Here is a 24,946-nt window from a genome sequence, read left to right on the forward strand (position 1 = left end):
CACTGCTCTCCTAAATACATCCCATTCCTCCCCCACTCCCCATATGTTCTTTTTTCTCACTTTTTTCCATTCTGTACTCAGTCTCTCCTGGTGCTTCCTCACACAAGTCTCCTTCCCAAGCTCACTTACTCTCACCACTCTCTTCACCCCAACGTTCTGTCTTCTTTTCTGAAAACCTCTACAAATCTTCACCTTCGCCTCCACAAGGTAATGATCAGACATCCCTCCAGTTGCACCATTTAGCACATTTAACATCCAAAAGTCTCTCTTTCGTGCGCCTATCAATTAACACATAATCCAATAATGCTCTCTGGCCATCTCTCCTACTTACATACTTTTTTTTTTTTTTTTTTTTTTTTTTTTTTGCTTTGTCGCTGTCTCCCGCGTTTGCGAGGTAGCGCAAGGAAACAGACGAAAGAAATGGCCCAACCCACCCCCATACACATGTATATACATACGTCCACACACGCAAATATACATACCTACACAGCTTTCCATGGTTTACCCCAGACGCTTCACATGCCCTGATTCAATCCACTGACAGCACGTCAACCCCGGTATACCACATCGCTCCAATTCACTCTATTCCTTGCCCTCCTTTCACCCTCCTGCATGTTCAGGCCCCGATCACACAAAATCTTTTTCACTCCATCTTTCCACCTCCAATTTGGTCTCCCACTTCTCCTCGTTCCCTCCACCTCCGACACATATATCCTCTTGGTCAATCTTTCCTCACTCATTCTCTCCATGTGCCCAAACCATTTCAAAACACCCTCTTCTGCTCTCTCAACCACGCTCTTTTTATTTCCACACATCTCTCTTACCCTTACGTTACTTACTCGATCAAACCACCTCACACCACACATTGTCCTCAAACATCTCATTTCCAGCACATCCATCCTCCTGCGCACCACTCTATCCATAGCCCACGCCTCGCAACCATACAACTTTGTTGGAACCACTATTCCTTCAAACATACCCATTTTTGCTTTCCGAGATAATGTTCTCAACTTCCACACATTCTTCAAGGCTCCCAGAATTTTCGCCCCCTCCCCCATCCTATGATCCACTTCTGCTTCCATGGTTCCATCCTTGCCCCTCTTTCCAAAACTCTTGCATTCACCTCCCTAACAACCCCATCCATAAACAAATTAAACAACCATGGAGACATCACACACCCCTGCCGCAAACCTACATTCACTGAGAACCAATCACTTTCCTCCGTACACATGCCTTACATCCTCGATAAAAACTTTTCACTGCTTCTAACAACTTGCCTCCCACACCATATATTCTTAATACCTTCCACAGAGCATCTCTATCAACTCTATCATATGCCTTCTCCAGATCCATAAATGCTACATACAAATCCATTTGCTTTTCTAAGTATTTCTCACATACATTCTTCAAAGCAAACACCTGATCCACACATCCTCTACCACATACGTTATATATATATTTATTTTGCTTTGTCGCTGTCTCCCGCTTTAGCGAGGTAGCGCAAGGAATACACATGTATATACATACACATGTATATACATACACGTCCACACACGCAAATATACATACCCTTACATCTCAATGTACACATATATATACACACACAGACATATACATATATACACATGTACATAATTCATACTGTCTTCCTTTATTTATTCCCATCGCCACTTTGCCACACATGGAATAACAACCCCCTCCCCCCTCATGTGTGTGAGGTAGCGCTAGGAAAAGACAACAAAGGCCCCATTCGTTCACACTCAGTCTCTAGCTGTCATGTAATAATGCACTGAAACCACAGCTCCCTTTCCACATCCAGGCCCCACAGAACTTTCCATGGTTTACTCCAGACGCTTCACATGCCCTGGTTCAATCCATTGACAGCACGACGACCCCGGTATACCACATCATTCCAATTCACTCTATTCCTTGCATTCTTTTCACCCTCCTGCATGTTCAGGCCCCGATCACTCAAAATCTTTTTCACTCCATCTTTCCACCTCCAATTTGGTCTCCCACTTCTCCTCGTTCCCTCCACCTCTGACACATATATCCTCTTGGTCAGTCTTTCCTCACTCATTCTCTCCATGTGACCAAATCATTTCAAAACACCCTCTTCTGCTCTCTCAACCACACTCTTTTTATTTCCACACATTTCTCTTACCCTTACATTACTTACTCGATCAAACCACCTCACACCACATTTTGTCCTCAAACATCTCAAACATCTTTTTAAGCCAGGTATTCCCAATCACCAGTCCTTTTTCAGCACATAAATCTACAAGCTCTTCACCATTTCCATTTACAACACTGAACACCCCATGTATATCAGTCATTCCCTCAACTGCCACATTACTCACCTTTGCATTCAAATCACCCATCACTATAACCCGGTCTCGTGCATCAAAACCACTAACACACTCATTCAGCTGCTCCCAAAACACTTGCCTCTCATGATCTTTCTTGTCATGCCCAGGTGCATATGCACCAATAATCACCCATATCTCTCCATCAACTTTCAGTTTTACCCATATCAATCTAGAGTTTACTTTCTTACACTCTATCACATACTCCCACCACTCCTGTTTCAGGAGTAGTGCTACTCCTTCCCTTGCTCTTGTCCTCTCACTAACCCCTAACTTTACTCCCAAGACATTCCCAAACCACTCTTCCCCTTTACCCTTGAGCTTCGTTTCACTGAGAGCCAAAACATTCAGGTTCCTTTCCTCAAACATACTACCTGTCTCTCCTTTTTTCTCATCTTGGTTACATCCACACACTTTTAGACACCCTGATCTGAGCCTTCGAGGAGGATGAGCATTCCCCTTGTGACTCCTTCTTCTGTTTCCCCTTTTAGAAAGTTAAAACTCAATGAGGGGAGGGTTTCTAGCCCCCCGCTCCCGTCCCCTTTAGTCGCCTTGTACGACACATGAGGAATGTGTGGGAAGTATTCTTTCTCCCCTATCCCCAGTAGCGCTGTATCACCCGAATCGGCACTGGTAGCTGATTTGGTTGAGAAACTGTAGAGGTTGGTGACTGAGTTTGTTAAAGTGTATGAAAGAACAAATTTGAGAGTAAATTTGAGCAAGGTTATTAGGTTCAGTAGGGTTGAGGGACAAGTTAATTGGGAGGTAAGTTTGAATGGAGAAGAACTGGAGGAGGAGAAAGGAGAAGAGGTAGTAAAAGCTTTACGGAAGATGAAAGCCAGCAAGGCAGCGGGTTTGGATGGTATTGCAGTGGAATTTATTAAAAAAGGGGGGTGCCTGTATTGTTGATTGGTTGGTAAAGTGATTTAATGTATGTTTGACTCATGGTGAGGTGGTTGAGGATTGGCGGAATGCTTGCATAGTGCCATTGTACAAAGGCAAAGGGGATAAAAGTGAAGGCTCAAATCACAGAAGTATAAGTTTGTTGAGTATTCCTGGGAAATTATATGGGAGGGTATTGATTGAGAGGGTGAAGGCATGTACAGAGCATCAGATTGGGGAAGAGCAGTGTGGTTTCAGAAGTGGTAGAGGATGTGTGGATCAGGTGTTTGCTTTGAAGAATGTATGTGAGAAATACTTAGAAAGGCAAATGGATTTGTATGTAGCATTTATGGATCTGGAGAAGGCATATGATAGAGTTGATAGAGATGCTCTGTGGAAGGTATTAAGAATATATGGTGTGGGAGGCAAGTTGTTAGAAGCAGTGAAAAGTTTTTATCGAGGATGTAAGGCATGTGTACGTGTAGGAAGAGAGGACAGTGGTTGCTTCTCAAGGAATGTAGGTTTGTGGCAGGGGTGTGTGATGTCTCCATGGTTGTTTAATTTGTTTCTGGATGGGGTTGTTAGGGATGTGAATGTAAGAGTTTTGGAAAGAGGGGCAAGTATGCAGTCTGTTGTGGATGAGAGAGCTTGGGAAGTGAGTCAGTTGTTGTTTGCTGATGATACAGCGCTGGTGGCTGATTCATGTGAGAAACTGTAAAAGCTGGTGACTTAGTTTAGTAAAGTGTGTGAAAGAAGAAAGCTGAGAGTAAATGTGAATAAGAGCAAGGTTATTAGGTACAGTAGGGTTGAGGGTCAAGTCAATTGGGAGGTAAGTTTGATTGGAGAAAAACTGGAGGAAGTGAAGTGTTTTAGATATCTGGGAGTGGATTTGGCAGCGGATGGAACCATGGAAGCGGAAGTGAGTCATAGGTTGGGGTAGGGGGCGAAAGTTCTGGGAGCGTTGAAGAATTTTTGGAAGTCGAGAACATTATCTCGGAAAGGAAAAATGGGTATGTATGAAGGAATAGTGGTTCCAACAATGTTATATGGTTGCGAGGTGTGGGCAGTAGATAGAGTTGTGCGGAGGAGGGTGGATATGCTGGAAATGAGATGTTTGAGGACAATATGTGGTGTGAGGTGGTTTGATCGAGTAAGTAATAATAGGGTAAGAGAGATGTGTGGTAATAAAAGGGTGTGGTTGAGAGAGCAGAAGAGAGTGTTTTGAAATGGTTTGGTCACATGGAGAGAATGAGTGAGGATAGATTGACCAAGAGCATATATGTGTCAGAGGTGGAGGGAATGAGGATAAGTGGGAGACCAACTTGGAGGTGGAAAGATGGATTGAAAAAGATACTGAGTGATCGGGGCCTGAACATGCAGGAGGGTGAAAGGCATGCAAGGAATAGAGTGAATTGGACCAATGTGGTATACCGGGGTTGATGTGCTGTCAATGGATTGAACCAGGGCATTTAAAGTGTCTGGGGTAAACCATGGAAAGTTCTGTGGGGCCTGGATGTGGAAAGAGAGGTGTGGTTTCAGTGCATTATTACATGACAGCTAGAGACTGAGTGTGAATGAATGTGGCCTTTGATGTCTTTTCCTAGCGCTACCTCGCACATATGAGGGGGAAGGGAGTTTTATTTCATGTGTGGTGGGGTGGCGATGGGAATGAATAAAGGCAGACAGTATGAATTATGTACATTTGTATATATATGTATATGTCAGTGTGTGTATATATATGTATACATTGAGATGTATAGGTGTGTATATTTGCGTGTGTGGACATGTATGTATATACATGTGTATGTGGGTGGGTTGGGCCATTCTTTCTTCTGTTTCCTTGCGCTGCCTCGCTTACGCGGGAGACAGCGACAGAGCAAAATAAATAATAAATAAATGAATGTATGTGGGTGGTTGGGCCATTCTTTCATCTGTTTCCTTGCCCTACATTGCTGATACAGGAAACAGTGGTTAAGTATGTTAAATAGATTAAAGAAATGAAAATAACATAATATTAATTGATAGGTGATTGAGACTTTTGGATGTAAATGTGCTGAGAGCAGCAGCTGTTGGGATGTTTGATTGCTGTCTTGTGGAGGCAAGTGTTGAGATTTGTAGAGCCTTTCAGAACAGAGGGAACAGTGGTGAGAGTAAGTGAGCTTGGAAAGACGACTTGTATGGGGAAATAACATTAGATATTGAGTGTTGAATGGCAAAAGGTAAGAGTAAATGAAGCAAGGGGAGTGGATGAGGAATGGGAGATATGTAGGGAGGCAGTGACGTCATGTGCAAGAGATGCATGTGGTATGTGAAAGGTTGGAGGCTGGCATATTAGAAAGAGTAGAGTTTTGGGATGAAGAAGTAAGGTTACTAGTGAAAGAGAAAAGAGAGGCATTGGGGTGGTACTTAAAGGGAAGGAGTGCAAATGACTGCAAGATTTATAAGTGAAAGCTGCAGGAGGTCAATAGAAAGTTGTTGGGTTTGAAAAAAAAAAAGGGCAAATGAGAGTTGGGGTGAGATAGTATCATTTAACTTTAGGGAGAATGAAAAGATGTTTTGGAAAGAGGTAAATAATGTGTAAAGGACAATAGATGGGGATTAGAAATATGTTTTGGAAAGAGGTAGATAAGGTGTGAAAGACAGGAGAACAAATGGGGGCATTGGTGAAGTGGGCAAAAGGAGAAAAGATAGCTGGTAGTTATGGAGTGAGGAGGAGATGGAGTGAGTAAGTTGAAGGATTGTTGTGTTTGATGATAGAGTGGCAGATGTAAGGTGTTTTGGTTGGGAGGTATGCGAAGTGAGAGAGTCATGTAGAGGGGTTTGGTGAAGAGGGAAGAGGTGGTGAAAGCCTTGTGTAAGATGAAATGGCACAAGATGGCTAGAGTGGATGATATTGCAGTTGAATTTGTTAAGAAAGGGGGTCATTGTGTTGTTGACTGGTTGGTAAGGTTATTCATAGTTAAGTACCAGAGGATTGTCAGAATGTGTGTATAGTGCCACTGTATAAAGGTAAGGGGGATAATTGTGAGTTTTCAACTGCAGAGGTATAAGGTTGAGTATCCCTGGTAAGTTGTATGGCAGGGTACTGATCGAGCGAGTGAAGGTATATACAGAGCATCAGATTAAGGAGGAGCAGTGTGATGTGTGACATCACACACCCCTGCCATAGACCAACCTTCTCTTGAAACCATTCTCTCTTCTCTCTTCCTACTCTTTCACATGCTTTACACCCTTGATAAAAACTTCTCAGTGCTTTTAGCAGCTTACCTCCTGCACCATGTATTCTTAATATCTTCCACAAAGTATCTCTATCAACCTTATCATATGCCTTCTCTGAATCCATAAATGCCGCATGAATATTTATCTGCTTTTGTGAATATTTCTCACACACTTTCTTTAAAGCAAGCATTTGATCCACACACATACATACATATATACATACAATAAAAGAGCTTAACAACCAATCAACGAAATAGTCACCCCCTTTCTTCATAAATTCAACTGCAGTACCATCCACTCCAGCCACCTTGCCACATTTCATCTTAGACAAGGCTTTCTTCACCTATTCTTTCTTCACCAAACCACTCTGACTTCCTCACTTCACATACCACCCCAAGTAAAACACCCTACATGTGCCACTCTTATCATCAAACACATCTAACAATCCTTTAAGATATTCACCCCATCTCCTCACTTCGCTACGTGTTATCACTTCCCCTTTTGACTCCCTCATTGATGCTCCCTTTTTTATCCTCACACATTATTCACCTCCCAAAACATCTTTTTATTTCCCCTAAAGTTTAATGATACTCTCTCATCCCAACTCTCATTTGCCCTCTTTTTCCACTCCTGCACCTTCTTGACCTTGTGTCCTTTTGTCTTATACATTCTCCATTCTTTTGCACTCCTTCTCAGTAAGTACTGCCCAAACATCTTTTGTTTCTCTTTCACTAGCAACTTTACTTCATCCCACCACTCACTACCCCTTGCTTATCTGCCCACTTCCCACTTTTCACTTGCCACATGCATCCCTTGCAAATGCCATCACTGCCTCACCCACTACCATTGCTTTGTTTACTCTCACCTTTTGCAATTCTTCATAATATTGTGTGATATTTCTTCAAACATCTCTTTTCAAGCTTCTTTACTCTCACCAGCACTATTTCCCCTTTTCTCATATTGGAATGATATGGTATACTGAGGTTGACATGCTGTCAGTGGGCTGAACTAGGGCATATGAAGTGTCCGAAGTACGCCATAGAAAGTTCTCTTGGGTCTGGTTGTGGATAGAGTGCTGTGATTTAGGTGTATTACACATGACAGCTAAAAAATGGATGAGAGCGAACGTGGCCTTTCTTTGTCTGTTCCTTGTGCTTCCTCCCTAACATAGGAAATGGTGATCAAGTATTAAAAAAAGATATTTGATCTGCTTTGCCCACGTTTATGAGGTAGCACTAGGAGTAGATAAAGAAAGGACACATTTGCTGGCATCCATATTCTAGTTGTCATGTGCTATGTATTGAAACCAGAGCTCCCTATCCCTAGGTAGACACTACAGACCTTTCCATGGTTTCCATTGTCTGCTTCACATTCCCAGGTTTAGTCCATTGACAGTATATCAACCCCTTTATACCACATCATTCCATTTCACTTTATCCTATGCATGCTTTACAACCTTCTGCATGTTGCAGCCCAGATCACCTAAAATCTTTTCACTTAACTCCATCCTTCCATCTCCAATTTGATCTTTCCATTCTCCATGTTTCCTATACGTCTGACATATAGATCCTCTTTGCCATTCTCTCCTCATTTATTGTCTCCTTATGTCCAGTATATGTCTGCCATAGTTTTAGCAATGTATTTTGATATCTTTTACAAATATACATCTAATTTAGTGTAAAAGATATGACCTTTAAACATCCATACTTTTCAGTACTCTCTGATCAAAGAATATGAGAACAGTAGAAATAAGTGGAAGACTTCTCTAAAGTAATTTATCATATAATGTGGAATTTATAATGCACTAGAACCTAATGGATATTCATTGCATTTGGGCATGAAAGTGATGTCTAAAGCTCAAAACTAAATATATTATGTATTTCAATTATTATGTCTCCATGGTTGTTTAATTTGCTTATGGATGGGGTTGTTAGGGAGGTGAATGCAAGAGTTTTGGAAAGAGGGGCAAGTATGCAGTCTGCTGTGGATGAGAGAGCTTGGGAAGTGAGTCAGTTGTTGTTCGCTGATGATATAGCAGTAGTGGCTGATTCGTATGAGAAACTGCAGAAGCTGGTGACTGAGTTTGGTAAAGTGTGTGAAAGAAGAAAGCTGAGAGTAAATCTGAATAAGAGCAAGGTTATTAGGTACAGTAGGGTTGAGGGTCAAGTCAATTGGGAGGTAAGTTTGAATGGAGAAAAACTGGAGGAAGTGAAGTGTTTTAGATATCTGGGAGTGGATTTGGCAGTGGATGGAACCATGGAAGCGGAAGTGAATCATTGGGTGGGGGAGGGGGCGAAAATTCTGGGAGCCTTGAAGAATGTGTGGAAGTCGAGAACATTATCTCGGAAAGCAAAAACGGGTATGTTTGAAGGAATAGTGGTTCCAACAATGTTGTATGGTTGCGAGGCGTGGGCTATGGATAGAGTTGTGCGCAGGAGGATGGATGTGCTGGAAATGAGATGTTTCAGGACAATGAGTGGTGTGAGGTGGTTTGATCGAGTAAGTAACGTAAGGGTAAGAGAGATGTGTGGAAATAAAAAGAGCGTGGTTGAGAGAGCAGAAGAGGGTGTTTTGAAATGGTTTGGGCACATAAAAAGTTTTACGCTTTAGTTATCTTTTAAAGGAAATGAAAATGTAATTTTTTAAATGGATTCAGGTGTTCAGATAACTTTTACATGCAAAAAAGCATTTCAGTGAGTAATCACATGCTCCAGCACTTTACAAATTCCACAAAATTTGACCAGTTTCCTTTGAAAATTTTTCAGATTGCTTGATTATATTTTGAATATGGAACGCTTCAGTTGATTAGTATTTGAGGCATAAATTTTTTTTTATGCTTTTTTCTTTCAGGCTAACACTGAGGCTCAAGGAATTACACTTCACAGGGATTCTCAGTTTGCTCAGAGTTGGCAGAACTTTAAAGACAACAATCCCTATATTAGCAGAGTACTGGTGTGGAAAACTAGATTGGATGAGAGTGATAATCCCGTTGTACGAGCATCAGTGTTGCTTAAGGATAAGGTATGTAAAAGCATCTTGAATTGGCCTGAAGTCTATGTCATAATTAGGAAAGTAGAGATTCATAATGTATCAGACTGAACAGGAAAATTTAGATACAGTGTTGGGTATTATTCGTAATATTTCATTGTCAGTAGATGTGAAGTGAAGTATCCTAACAGTTTCATGCTTGTAAATATAGACATTATAGAATGAGTAGCATAGAAACTCTTATGGAAGATGACCAGGAAAACATCACAAGAATGGTGAAAGTAAGTAGAAATGATAATGTCAAAATGTATTACTCGAACTTGTAAAGTTAGAGAACTCAATAGAATATAATGTAAGCAGAGTTATGATAGAGAAACTGAAGAACCCAGCAATGACATACAGAGAGCAAGGTTTTAAACTGATAGATCCCACATAATTGATGGTACATAAGCTTGTGTTATCAAAGAATAAATGATAGAAACTATTAATAACAACCAAAAGTTTTGTGGCTATAAAAAGTGAAGGGGGCTAATGGGGAGGTGATAACAAGTAGTGATGTGAGAAGGAGATGGAGTGAGTATTTTGAAGGTTTGTTGAATGTGTTTGATGATAGAGTGGCAGATATAGGGTGTGTTGGTCGAGGTGGTGTGCAAAGTGAGAGGGTTAGGGAAAACGATTTGGTAAACAGAGAAGAGGTAGTAAAAGCTTTGCGGAAGATGAAAGCTGGCAAGGCAGCAGGTTTGGATGGCATTGCAGTGGAATTTATTAAAAAAGGGGGTGACTGTATTGTTGACTGGTTGGTAAGATTATTTAATGTATGTATGATTCATGGTGAGGTACCTGAGGATTGGCAGAATGCTTGCATAGTGCCATTGTACAAAGGCAAAGGGGATAAGAGTGAGTGCTCAAATTACAGAGGTATAAGTTTGTTGAGTATTCCTGGTAAATTATATTGGAGGGTATTGATTGAGAGGGTGAAGGCATGTACAGAGCATCAGATTGGGGAAGAGCAGTGTGGTTTCAGAAGTGGTAGAGGATGTGTGGATCAGGTGTTTGCTTTGAAGAATGTATGTGAGAAATACTTAGAAAAGCAAATGGATTTGTATGTAGCATTTATGGATCTGGAGAAGGCATATGATAGAGTTGATAGAGATGCTCTGTGGAAGGTACTAAGAATATATGGTGTGGGAGGTAAGTTGTTAGAAGCAGTGAAAAGTTTTTATCGAGGATGTAAGGCATGTGTACGTGTAGGAAGAGAGGAAAGTGATTGGTTCTCAGTGAATGTAGGTTTGCGGCAGGGGTGTGTGATGTCTCCGTGGTTGTTTAATGGATGGGGTTGTTAGGGAGGTGAATGCAAGAGTTTTGGAAAGAGGGGCAAGTATGCTGTCTGTTGTGGATGAGAGAGCTTGGGAAGTGAGTCAGTTGTTGATCGCTGATGATACAGTGCTGGTGGCTGATTCATGTGAGAAACTGCAGAAGCTGGTGACTGAGTTTGGTAAAGTGTGTGAAAGAAGAAAGTTAAGAGTAAATGTAAATAAGAGCAAGGTTATTAGGTACAGTAGGGTTGAGGGTCAAGTCAATTGGGAGGTAAGTTTGAATGGAGAAAAACTGGAGGAAGTGAAGTGTTTTAGATATCTGGGAGTGGATTTGGCAGTGGATGGAACCATGGAAGCGGAAGTGAAAAATTGGGTGGGGGAGGGGGCGAAAATCCTGGGAGCCTCGAAGAATGTTTGGAAGTCGAGAACATTATCTCAGAAAGCAAAAATGGGTATGTTTGAAGGAATAGTGGTTCCAACAATGTTGTATGGTTGCGAGGCGTGGGCTATGGATAGAGTTGTGTGCAGGAGGGTGGATGTGCTGGAAATGAGATGTTTGAGGACAATATGTGGTGTGAGGTGGTTTGATCGAGTAAGTAATGTTAGGGTAAGAGAGATGTGTGGAAATAAAATGAGTGTGGTTGAGAGAGCAGAAGAGGGTGTTTTGAAATGGTTTGGTCACATGGAGAGAATGAGTGAGGAAAGATTGACCAAGAGGATATATGTGTCGGAGGTGGAGGGAACGAGGAGAAGTGGGAGACCAAGTTGGAGGTGGAAAGATGGAGTGAAAAAGATTTTGAGTGATCGGGGCCTGAACATGCAGGAGGGTGAAAGGCGGGCAAGGAATAGAGTGAATTGGATCGATGTGGAATACCGGGGTCGATGTGGTGTCAGTAGATTGAATCAGGGCATGTGAAGTGTCTGGGGTAAACCATGGAATGTTCTTTGGGGCCTGGATGTGGAAAGGGAGCTGTGTTTTCGGGCATTATACATGACAGCTAGAGACTGAGTGTGAACAAATGGGGCCTTTGTTGCCTTTTCCTAGCGCTGCCTCGCACACATGAGGGGGAGGGGGATGTTATTCCATGTGTGGCGAGGTGGCGATGGGAATAAATAAAGGCAGACAGTATGAATTATGTAAATGTGTATATATATGTATATGTCTGTGTGTGTATATATATATATGTGTACATTGAGATGTATAGGTATGTATAGTTGCGTGTGTGGACGTGTATGTATATACATGTGTATGGGGGTGGGATGGGCCATTTCTTTTGTCTGTTTCCTTGCGCTACCTCGCAAATGCGGGAGACAGCGAGAAAGCAAAATAAATAAATAAATAAAAGAAATTAATTTTATCCCTGGGATAGTGGAGAAAGAATACTCCCTCCATATTCCTTGCATGTCGTAAAAGGCGACCAAAAGAGGAGGGAGTGGGGGGGCTGGAAAAAAATCCTCCCCTCCCATTTTTACTTTTCCAAAAAAAGGAACAGAAAATGGGGCCAAGTGAGGGTTTTTCCTCTTAGACTCAGTCCTTTGTTCTTAACACTTCCTCACAAAGTTGGGGAATGGTGAATATGTATAAAGAAGAAAGAAAGTAATTAGTCTTTTTGTCAGTATCTTACATTTCCAAAAAAGGCAATTTAGACTGAATTGGAAATGTGACAAAGTGATAGGAAAAGCAGAGAACTGTCTGCTGAATAAATTAGGTCGTACAGTGTGTTATTAATTTGAAAATAAATTTCATCTTGGTGGTTATGTGTGTTACTTGTAAAGTAAGAATACACAACTGCCTGAAAGTTGATGGATATAATTAAAACAGTTGCTCAGTATGGCAGTGTGCTTTGTAAATGTGAAAATAATGAAACAGAATAATCTTGTCAAGAAATGATAGTGATGACAAAAATGACAATTTAGTGGGCATAGGGGATAGGGGATTAAGAATACTTCCCACGTATTCCCTGCGTGTCGTAGAAGGCGACTAAAAGGGGAGGGAGCGGGGGGCTGGAAATCCTCCCCTCTCGTTTTTTTTTTTTTTTTTTTAATTTTCCAAAAGAAGGAACAGAGAATTGGGCCAGGTGAGGGTATTCCCTCAAAGGCCCAGTCCTCTGTTCTTAATGCTACCTCGCTAACGCGGGAAATGGCGAATAGTTTAAAAGAAAGAAAGAAAAAGTGGGCATTAAGGATTTTGAAAGCAAAGATAATGAATGTAGTGAGACCAAAGAAGACCAGTAGAATGACAATAAGGAAACTGAGAGGTGACTGTAGCATCGAATGCAAAGACAAGAGAATGTGGGAAAACAAAGAGATAATGGTTCAAGAAGAAGAAAGAGGAGAACAAGAAGTGAAAAGGGAAGGATGAAGAGGATGAGATGGGGCCAAATATATTGTTAGAAAAAGAATGAAATGCAAATTGAATGATGAAAGTGGAAATGGCTCCCTATCACAGTGTATAGATGTACACTTTTCTGGAAACTTTAATGCTGTAATATACACCATATCTTAATTTCAGACACATAGAAGTATACTCTTTGCTATAAACATCATTTGTACAAATTGAGAATAGGTCCAGATTTCTAAACCCATGAATTTTAAGGAAAGAAATTTGCTGTCTTTTACATGACACTTAACATGATTATATGAGCCTTACATGGTGTAATGGTTAGTGTTCCTGACTGTGATCCATTCATGGACTGCCCAGGGTCAAGCACTTTGGTTCAAATCCTAGTTGTGGCATTTGGTCCACAGTCGACCTAGCTGTTCATCAAAGCCAAAGCGTTAATTGATAGATTGGGTACTTGGCTTAGGCTAGGATATATACATTTTTATGAACCAATTAGAGGTGAGGAATTCAACCATTCCCAGGGAATTGTTGAAATCCCCCCATATGGATGGTGGAGGGATTGAACCCTCTCACATTCTCCATTCTCAATGATTCCAAGTAAATTATCTCCCACCCTATCCATATTCCTGACCGCTCTGACCAATCTCCGAATATTTAGGATCTGTTTTTCACCACTAGTCCATCCCAGTGTAAGTACACAATGTTGCCCCAATTGGTTTGTCTGATCACACTTCTATAAACATATCTATTCAAATGGCACCTCCCCCTCCAGCAGCCCCTTTTAAGCATAAGCACTGACACCTCAACAAAACTGAGTGGAATAATGTGTGAAACTTCTTTTCTGACTTTCCTTGGGTAAATTAGTCTCTTATGTGGTGATGCTTCTATCTCTGCCAAACATATAGTAGAGGTTATTCTTGCAGGAGTGGAAGCATTTTTCCCCTCTTCCCCTAAGACAACCTCTTCATTTAATCCATGGTTAAACCATCCCTCTTCTGAGGCCATTCAGGCAAGGGATCAGGTGTATCAGGCTTGGGAAACTCCTTCCTGTGACTCTCATTCAGCTGTCATCTCTGCCCATAGTCACTGCAAGCATGTTGTCCATGAGCAAAGCGTTCCATTATTCAAAGGAAGTATGATAAGCTATCCTCATCATCCACTGATAAGTCTGTAGCCAAGGGCATCTCTAACTACGTCTGTCACTCTACCTTTCCTTTACTCTTCCATTCTGATGGTACTATAGTCATCTTTGCTATAGCGAAACCAACTCTGTTTGGCTCCCAATTCTCCTCTGACTCCACCTTGGAAGACTCTAATATTCCTTCACCCCTTGATGCTTCTCTTACTAATCCTATGCCCCTTTCTGTAATCTCTTTTCAGACTGTCTGAAAAGCACTTATTTCTCGCAACAAAGGCGAGGCTTCTGATCCTATTAGCATCCATCCCTGTGGACCGAAAGTGTGTGCCTCTGAACTTGCACTTGTGTTTGCTCAGCTGTTCTGATTCTGATTAAAAACCAAAACTTTTCCTTCTCCTTGGATGCATACATTGCTACATCCCATCCTTAAGAAGGGTGACCATTCTGACCCCTCTAACTATTGTGCGATTGCTTTGACATCTGCTATTTTCAGAGTCTTTGAATCCCTCCTCAACTCCCATATCCTTAGACACCTCGAAAATCAGCCTTCTCTCTGATCACCAGAGGCAAGATCCACTGGTGATAATCTATCATATCTTCTTCATGTATAGTCATCATCCCTGAAAGATTTTAGGGAGTCATGTGTAGTTACCCTTGACATATCCAGAGTTTTTGACAGGGTTTGGCAGTTGGGTCTTATCTCTAAGTTCCCATCTTTTGGCTTCCCTCCCTCACTTTGCTCCTTTATATCTAGCTTCCTCTCCGGCTGATCTGTCTCTTTGGTTGTTGATGGATCAGTTTACTCCTTTTTTTCATCAACAGTGCTGTCCATCAAGGTTCTGCCTTGTCCCCTACAATTTCCTCCTTTTTTTTTTCAACAATTTCCTCCCCTCTACAAATAATCAAATACACTCTTATTGATGACTCAATGCTGTGTTCGTTCACTTCCTTCATTTTTGTTCCTTCTTCTCTCACTCGATTTGCATCTTGTCTTGATATAGCTTCTTCAGTAATCTAAGACTTGGACGGGATATCTCTGTGAGTTAGACAAAATTTAGTGTATTCTTATGTCCCCAAAACCCAGTTTCTACCTACGTCTCTATCAAAACTCCTCCCAACTCTTGTCTCTCCATTGATGTTTCTGTAATTCCACCTCTTGCCTCAGTTAACATACTTGGTATTACTGTAACATCCACTTTTTCTTGAAAACCCCCACATTATAGAAATAGCTACGTTATAGGAATAGCTAAGTCTACCTCAAAAAAACTGGATGTTCTGTTAAATGCTGAAACTTTTCTTCTGAAAAGTTGCTCTGTTTATGCAAAGGATTAATTCATCCTTGTATAGAGTACTGCTCTCACATCTGGAGTGGTTCTAGCTATGCATCTGTACTTGACAGAGTTGAGTCGGAAATGGTCCACATGATAAACAGTCTCAGGCTAACCTCTAAACTTGACCCTCTTGCCCTACACAGTAGTATTGGTTCACTTTCCCTCTTCTGTAGGTATTGCTTTGGTTATTGCTCTTGAAAGCTGGCTGCTTTTGTGTCCCAACCATTAGCTAGACCCCGCAATACTTGGAAAGCTGCTGCATCAGATGATTACTGTTTGGCCATTGGCAACTCAAGGGTGGGCTGTTTTGATAACTGCTTCTTTCCCTGCATGTCAAAGCTTTGGAACTCTGTACCATCCCATGTCTTTCTCAGTAACTATGACCTGGCACATTTTAAAAGACAAGTTTTTCACTTCCTCCAAAATTTGTAAATGATTTCCCTTGTCTTTTCTTTTTCCCTTTCATAATTCTCTCCATATTTCAATTAAGGCTTGGCCTAGATGTGGACCCTTGTCCATGTCTGGAGCCTTCAACATAAAATTATGATGTAAACCATAGAAAGGTCTGTGGGGCTTGGATGTGGACAGGGAGCTGTTGTTTTATTCATTATACATGATAGCTAGAGAATGGATGTGAGCACATGTGCTGTGGCCTTTCTTTGTATGTTTTTTGGTGCTGCCTCACTGATGTAAGGGGTGGTGATACTGTTTCCTGTGGGGCAGAATGGTGCAGGGAATGTATAAAGGCAAGTAAGTGAAGGTCTATACAAATTGGATGACTTTATTGTTAATAAGATTTGTAAAAATTCACCTTTTTGTCCACATAATATGTTTATGATACGCTTGTTGTCTGTCTTGGACAATCACATGTTTACTAAATGGCGTCCTAGCTACGTCTCTTCGTTGTATATCAACTGACTGTTATTTCTCTCTTGTGTCTCCCTTGATGATGTGATTATTGCACGAAAGTGTACTTGGGCACTTATCGTGTTTCATTTTCCCTGTGGACTCATAGGAGTATATATGTATATGTATTTTTTTATCATTCTACTTGATTGCCGTTTCCTGTGTCAGTGAGGTAGCACCAGAAAACAGATGAAGAATGGCCCATACACCCACATACACATGTATGTAAATGCCCATACATGCACATGTAGATATCAACATATACACATATACATTTTCTTTCTTTCTTCTTTTAAACTATTCGCCATTTCCCGCGTTAGCGTGGTAGCATTAAGAACAGAGGACTGGGCCTTTGAGGGAATACCCTCACCTGGCCCAATTCTCTGTTCCTTCTTTTGGAAAATTAAAAAAAAAAAACGAGAGGGGAGGATTTCCAGCCCCCCGCTCCCTCCCCTTTTAGTCGCCTTCTACGACACGCAGGGAATACGTGGAAAGTATGCTTAATCCCCTATCCCCAGGGATAACACATATACATACATTTACATATAAATATCAACATATACACATATACATACACATAGACAGATGCATATATACATATGTAAATATTTTTACTTGCTTGCCTTCATCCATTCCCAGTGCTACCGTGTCCCACAGGAATCTGCAGCACCAGGAAAACGGACAAAAATGACCACATTCACTCACACTCAGTCTCTAGCTGCCATGTGTAATGCACCGAAACCACAGCTCCCTATCCACATCCAGGCCCTACAGCCTTTCCATGCTTTACCCCAAACATTTCACATGCCCTGGTTCAGTTCATTGACAGCACATCGACCCTGATATACCATATCGTTCCATTTCAATCTATTCCTTGCACACCTCTTACCCTCCTGTATGTTCAGGTCCCAATGGCTCAAAATCTTTTTCACTCCATCCTTTCCACATCCAATTTGGTCTCCTGCTTCTCCTTGTTCCCTCCACCTCTGACGCATATATCCTCTTTGTCAGTCTTTCCTCACTGATTCTCTCCACATGTCCAAACCATTTCAACACATTCTCTTCTGCTCTCTCAACCACACTCTGTTTATTTCCGCATATCTCTCTTACCCTTTCATTACTTACTCAATCGAACCACCTCATACTACATATTATCCTCAAACATTTCATTTCCAACATATCAACCCTCCTGATTTGTTTGGTAAAAAAAAAAATTAACTTTACAAGAAAATGTAATTCCGCTCAGCAGTTTTTTAAGCTACCACAGACCCCCTGCTGCTGCACATTATCTTTTTTGTGTTCCCATTACTGCTGTCGTTTATACAGCTTATTTCTGGTGCTTTTCTCAAGAGTATGCCTAAATCTATAAGATATTTGTCTTTTATCCCTGGGGATAGGGGAGCAAGAATACTTCCCACGTATTCCCTGCGTGTCGTAGAAGGCGACTAAAAGGGGAGGGAGCGGGGGGCTGGAAATCCTCCCCTCTCCTTTTTTTTTTAATTTTCCAAAAGAAGGAACAGAGAATTGGGCCAGGTGAGGGTAGTCCCTCAAAGGCCCAGTCATCTGTTCTTAACGCTACCTCGCTAATGCGGGAAATGGCGAATAGTTTGAAAGAAAAGAAAAGATTTGTCTTAACAACTTTTGAAGGTATTTGTAATCTTAGAATTCACTACCTCTGTTGGTAACTGATTCCAGTGCTCAACACACCTATTAGGAAAAGAATCTTTTTCCCATGTCCATACTACATCTTTTAGATTTAAGTTTTAGTTCATTTGTCATGGTAACCATATTTCCTTGTATTTCAAAAAGATGTTCGTGATATACTTTATCGAACTTCTTTAGAATTTTGAAAACTTGGGTTAAGTCGTGCGAAGCCTACGTTTTTTAAGGGAAAAGAGATCCAGTTGTTTTAGCCACTCTTTATATGCCAGATTTCTAAGGCATGGGATCTATTTTTTTGTGAGTCTTTGTACTTGATCTAATTCTTTCTCATCTGTTTCATAATTTGGGGACCAAAACTGGACTGCATATTCAAGGTGTGAGTCTAGTGAATTAAAAAGTATGAGAATTGTTTTTAGTGTCTTGTAATCTATGTTCCTGGCTATGAAACCTAACATTTGGTAGCTTGACACTGTTCAGTGTATTTCATATTGTTGCTAATGACAACTCAAAAGTCCTTTTTTTCATTTACTTTAGTCAGAGAGTTCCCGAATAGTTTGTACTCGTAACATATATTCTTGTCTCCAAAGTGCATAACGGTACACTTCTGTACATTAGACTTCATTTGCCCTCTATCTGACCACTCTGCTAGTAAGTTAAGATCTCTGAATCATTTCACAGTCCTGCCTGTTTACAGCTGTTCCTCCTAGCTTTGTATTGTCAGCAAATTTGGAGATCTTAGATATGAGACTGAATTCTAGTTCATTAATGTATATTTTGAAAAGAATTGGGCCTCGGATCAATCCCTGTGGCACACCACTCGTTACGTCAAGCCAGTCTGAGACTTTGCCATTTAGTACTACATGCTGCTTTCTTCTGGTGAGCCAGTCTCTGATCCATGTACAGAGTTCTCAACGATTCCCTGTGCTTTAAGTTTGTTTAAAAGTTTCTTGAGGTACTTCATCAAAAACCTTTCGGTACTTTTTTGACCTAATTCTGATAGATAACATTAGAAAATTATAGCACATTCATCAGGCAGGATCTTTTATTGCAGATACCGTGTTGATTGTCCAATATGATTTTGTTCTAGAAACAGGACAGTTTTATTTATCTATTTATTTATTTTGCTTTGTCGTTGTCTCCCGCGTTAGCGAGGTAGCGCAAGGAAACAGACAAAAGAATGGCCCAACCTACCCACATACACATGTATATACATACATGTCCACACACGCAAATATACATACCTTCACATCTCAACGTATACATATATATACACACACACGGACATATACATATAAACACATGTACATAATTCTTACTATCTGCCTTTATTTATTCCCATCACCACCTCGCCACACATGAAATAACCACCCCCTCCCCCCTCATGCGTGCGAGGTAGCGCTAGAAAAAGACAACAAAGGCCACATTCATTCACACTCTGTCTCTAGCTGTCATGTAATAATGCACTGAAACCACAGCTCCCTTTTCACATCCAGGCCCCACAAAACTTTCCATGGTTTACCCCAGACGCTTCACATGCCTTGGTTCAATCCATTGACAGCACGTCAACCCCGGTATACCACATCATTCCAATTCACTCAATTCCTTGCACACCTTTCACCTTCCTGCATGTTCAGGTCCCGATCACTCAAAATCTTTTTCACTCCATCTTTCCACCTCCAATTTGGTCTCCCACTTCTCCTCATTCCCTCCACCTCTGATACATATATCCTCTTCGTCAATCTTTCCTCACTCATTCTCTCCATGTGACCAAACCATTTCAAAACACCCTCTTCTGCTCTCTCAACCACACTCTTTTTATTACCACACATCTCTCTTACCCTATTATTACTTACTCGATCAAACCACCTTACACCACATATTGTCCTCAAACATCTCATTTCCAGCACATCCACCCTCCTCCGCACAACTCTATCCATAGCCCAAGTCTCACAACCATATAACATTGTTGGAACCACTATTCCTTCAAACATACTCATTTTTGCTTTCCTAGATAATGTTCTTGACTTCTACACATTCTTCAATGCTCCCAGAATTTTTGCCCCTTCCCCCACCCTATGATTCACTTCTGCTTCCATGGTTCCATCCGCTGCCCAATCCACTCCCAGATATCTAAAACACTTCACTTCCTCCAGTTTTTCTCCATTCAGACTTACCTCCCAATTGACTTGACCCTCAACCCTTCTGTACCTGATAACCTTGCTCTTATTCAGATTTACTCTCAGCTTTCTTCTTTCACACACTTTACCAAACTCAGTCACCAGCTTCTGCAGTTTCTCACATGAATCAGTCACCAGTGCTGTATCATCAGTGAACAACAACTGACTCACTTCCCAAGCTCTCATCCACAACAGACTGCATACTTGCCCCTCTTTCCAAAACTCTTGCATTCACCTCCCTAACAACCCCATCCATAAACAAATTAAACAACCATGGAGACATCACACACCCCTGCCACAAACCTACATTCACTGAGAACCAATCACTTTCCTCTCTTCCTACACGTACACATGCCTTACATCCTCGATAAAAACTTTTCACTGCATCTAACAACTTGCCTCCCACACCATATATTCGTAATACCTTCCACAGAGTATCTCTATCAACTCTTTCATATGCCTTCTTCAAATCCATAAATGCTACATACAAATCCATTTGCTTTTCTAAGTATTTCTCACATACATTCTTCAAAGCAGACACCAGATCCACACATCCTCTACCACTTCTGAAACCACACTGCTCTTCCCCAATCTGATGCTCTGTACATGCCTTCACCCTCTCAATCAATACCCTCCCATATGATTTCCCAGGAATACTCAACAAACTTATACCTCTGTAATTTGAGTACTCACTTTTATCCCCTTTGCCTTTGTACAATGGCACTGTGCAAGCATTCCACCAATCCTCAGGCACCTCACCATGAGTCATACATACATTAAATAACCCTACCAACCAGTCAACAATACAGTCACCCCCTTTTTTAATAAATTCTGCTGCAATACTATCCAAACCCACTGCCTTGCCGGCTTTCATCTTTCACAAAGCTTTTACTACCTCTTCTCTGTTTACCAAATTATTTTCCCTAACTCTTTCACTTTGCACTCCACCTCGACCAAAACACCCTATATCTGCCACTCTATCATCAAACACATTCAACAAACCTTCAAAATACTCACTCTATCTCCTTCTCACATCACCACTACTTGTTATCACCTCCCCATTAGCCCCCTTCACTGAAGTTCCCATTTGTTCCCTCGTCTTACGCACTTTATGTACCTCCTTCCGGAACATCTTTTTATTCTCCCTAAAATTTAATGATACTCTCTCACCCCAACTCTCATTTGCCCTCTTTTTCACTGCTTGCACCTTTCTCTTAACCTCCTGCCTCTTTCTTTTATACATCTCCCAGTCATTTGCATTGTTTCCAAGCAAAAATCGTCCAAAAGCCTCTCTCTTCTCTTTCACTGATAAACTTACTTGTTCATCCCACCACTCACTACCCTTTCTAATCTGCCCACCCCCCACGCTTCTCCTGCCAGAAGCATCTTTTGCACAAGCCATCACTGATTCCCTAAATACATCCCATTCCTCTCCCACTCCCCTTACATCCTTTGTTCTCACCTTTTTCCATTCTGTACTCAGTCTCTCTTGGTACTTCCTCACACAAGTCTCCTTCCCAAGCTCACTTACTCTCACCACTCCCTTCACCCCAACATTCCTTCTTTTCTGAACACCTCTACAAATCTTCACCTTCACCTCCGCAAGATAATGATCGGACATCCCTCCAGTTGCACCTCTCAGCACATTAACATCCAAAAGTCTCTCTTTCACGCGCCTATCAATTAACACATAATCCAATAACGCTCTCTGGCAATCTTTCCTTCTTACATACATATAATTATGTATATCTTTCTTTTTAAACCAGGTATTCCCAATCACCAGTCTTTTTTCAGCACATAAATCTACAAGCTCTTCACCATTTCCATTTACAACACTGAGCACCCCATGTACACCATTTATTTCCTCAATTGCCACATTACTCACCTTTGCATTCAAATCACCCATCACTATAACCCGGTCTCGTGCATCAAAACTACTAACACACTCACTCAGCTGCTCCCAAAACACTTGCCTCTCATGATCTTTCTTCTCATGCCCAAGTGCATATGCACCAATAATCACCCATCTCTCTGCATCCACTTTCGGTTTTACCCATATCAATCTAGAGTTTACTTTCTTACACTGTATCACATACTCCCACCATTCCTGTTTCAGGAGTAGTGCTACTCCTTCCCTTGCTCTTGTCCTCTCACTAACCCCTGACTTTACTCCCAAGACATTCCCAAACCACTTTTCCCCTTTACCCTTGAGCTTCTTTTCACTGAGAGCCAAAACATCCAGGTTCCTTTCCTCAAACATACTACCTATCTCTCCTTTTTTCTCATCTTGGTTACATCCACACACATTTAGACACCCCAATCTGAGCCTTCGAGGAGGGTGAGCACTCCCCGCGTGACTCCTTCTTCTGTTTCCCCTTTTAGAAAGTTAAAGTACAAGGACGGGAGGGTTTCCAGCCCCCCTGCTCCTGTCCCCTTTAGTCGCCTTCTACGACACGTGAGGAATGTGTGGGAAGTATTTTTTCTCCCCTATCCCCAGGGACAGTTTTATCTTGTATTATTTTTTCCATCGTTTTACCTAACTCTGATGTAAGGCTAATTGGGCGGTTGTTAAAGGCACACTTTTTGTCTTCTTTTTTTTATATAGGAGTAACATTTGCTAGTTTCCAGTCAGTTGGCACCTGACCATCTGATAGAGATTTGATGAATATTTTTGCAGTGGGGTATATCAGCTCTCTTGACCTCCTTTAAAAATCTTGGAGCTAAGTTATGTGGGCTTTTGGATTTGTTAAGATTTAATTGGTCCAGGTATTTAAGTACTTCAGAGCTGTTTCTCTAACCTTCAACTCCTCTTTGTCAGATCCTTGAAATATTTTCATTGGTTGTAGTATCCGAGATGTTTCTTCAGTTGTGAATATGGAGTTAAAAGAATAATTGAGTATGGTAGCCATTTCCTTGTTATCAGTATTCACTGTGTCATGTTTGTTTCATAATGGTCTGATCCCTTCTTTTACTGTCTTTTGTTTGTCTTATATATTTGAAGAATTCCTTAGGATTATTCTTAACTTTCAAGGAAATTCTTTTTTCTTCCTTGCATTTACTGTCTTTTGACCTTCTTACACTTTCTTTGGATTTTGTTTAATTCCTGGTGGTTGAGAGAGCAGAAGAGGATGTGTTGAAATGTTTTGGAGATATTAAGAGAATGAGCAAGGAAAGGTTGACAATGGGGATATATGTTTCAGAAGTAGAGGGAACAAGGAACAAGGAGAAGCGGGAGACCAAATTGGAGGAGGAAGGATAGATTTAAAAAGCAATTGAGCGATCAGGACCTGAATATGCAAGAAAGTGAAAGGCATGCATGAAATAGAGTGGTTTAGAATGATGTGGTCTGATGGGGTTGACGTGTTGTTGATGGACTAAACTAGGACATGTGAAACATCTGGGGTAAGCCATGGAAAGGTCTATGTGGCCTGGATGTCGTTAGAGAACTATGGTTATGGTGCATTTTACATGACAGCTAGAGATTAAGTGTGAGCAGATGTGACCTTTCATCTTTTTCCTGGTGTTACCTTGGTGATGCAGGGAGCAGCAATTGGGTGCATGGGAGAAGAGAATATATATGTTATCCGTTTTCCTTTCCTTCTGCATTTTATACTAGTTCCTGTGGGGTGAGGTGTCATCAGGAATGGATGAAGGAACCCAAGTATGAATATGTACTTGTGTGTATATGTATGCATGTATTGTATGTATATGTATATATACATTTAGGTAAAAAATAGGGTAAATGAGAGTTGGGGTGAGAGAGTATCATTAGATTTTAGGGAGAATAAAAAGATGTTTTGAAAGGAGGTAAATAAAGTGCGTAAGTCAAGAGAAGAAATGGGGTCATCAGTGAAGGGGGCAAATGGGGAGGTAATAACAAGAGTGACGAAGTGAGAAGGAGATTAAGTGAATATTTCGAAAGCTTGTTGAATGTGTTTGATGATAGAGTGGCAGATGTAGGGTGTTTTGGTCGGGGTGGTGTGTGAAGTAAGAGGGGTCAGGGAGAATGGTTTGGTAAACAGAGAAGAGGTAATGAAAGCTTTGTGGAAGATGAAAGCCGGGAAAGCGACGGGTTTGGATAGTATCGCAGTGGAATTGATTAAAAAGGGGTGACTGTGTTGTTGACTAGTTGGTAAGGATATTCAGTGTATGTATGAATCATGGTGAAGTGCCTGAGGATTGGCGAAATGCATGCATAGTGCCATTGTACAAAGGCAAAGGGGATCATGGTGAGTATTCAGATTACAGAGGCATAAGTTTGTTAAGCATTCCTGGGAAATTATATGGGAGGGTATTGATTGAGAGGGTAAAGGCATGCACAGAGCATCAGATTGGGGAAGAGCACTGTGGTTTCAGAAGTGGTAGAGGATGTTTGGATCAGGTCTTTGCTTTGAAGAATGTATGTGAGAAATACTTGGAAGAACAGATGTATTTGTATGTAGCATTTATGGACCTGGAGAAGGCATTCGATAGGATGGATAGAGGTGCTTTGTGGAAGGTATTAAGAAGATATGGTGTGGGAGGTACATTGCTAGGAGCAGTGAAATTTTTTTTCAAGGATGTAAGGCATGTGTACGAGTAGGAAGACAAGGAAAGTGATTAGTTCCCAGTGAATGT

General features: G+C 41.2%; 1 protein-coding gene across 3 annotated transcripts in view; it reads left to right on the plus strand.

Moving 5' to 3' along the window:
• The window catches only part of LOC139757863 (mitochondrial import inner membrane translocase subunit TIM44), a 201,365-nt gene that overhangs the window by 100,756 nt on the left and 75,663 nt on the right, over positions 1-24,946 (plus strand). For all 3 annotated transcript variants that reach the window (XM_071678767.1, XM_071678768.1, XM_071678769.1), the window contains exon 6: positions 9,318-9,488. In XM_071678767.1, the coding sequence (XP_071534868.1) occupies positions 9,318-9,488 (171 nt within the window). The remainder of the gene's footprint in view (positions 1-9,317; positions 9,489-24,946) is intronic.

Source organism: Panulirus ornatus, chromosome 28 (genome assembly GCF_036320965.1).
Source record: "Panulirus ornatus isolate Po-2019 chromosome 28, ASM3632096v1, whole genome shotgun sequence".
Taxonomy (NCBI): Eukaryota; Metazoa; Arthropoda; class Malacostraca; order Decapoda; family Palinuridae; genus Panulirus; species Panulirus ornatus.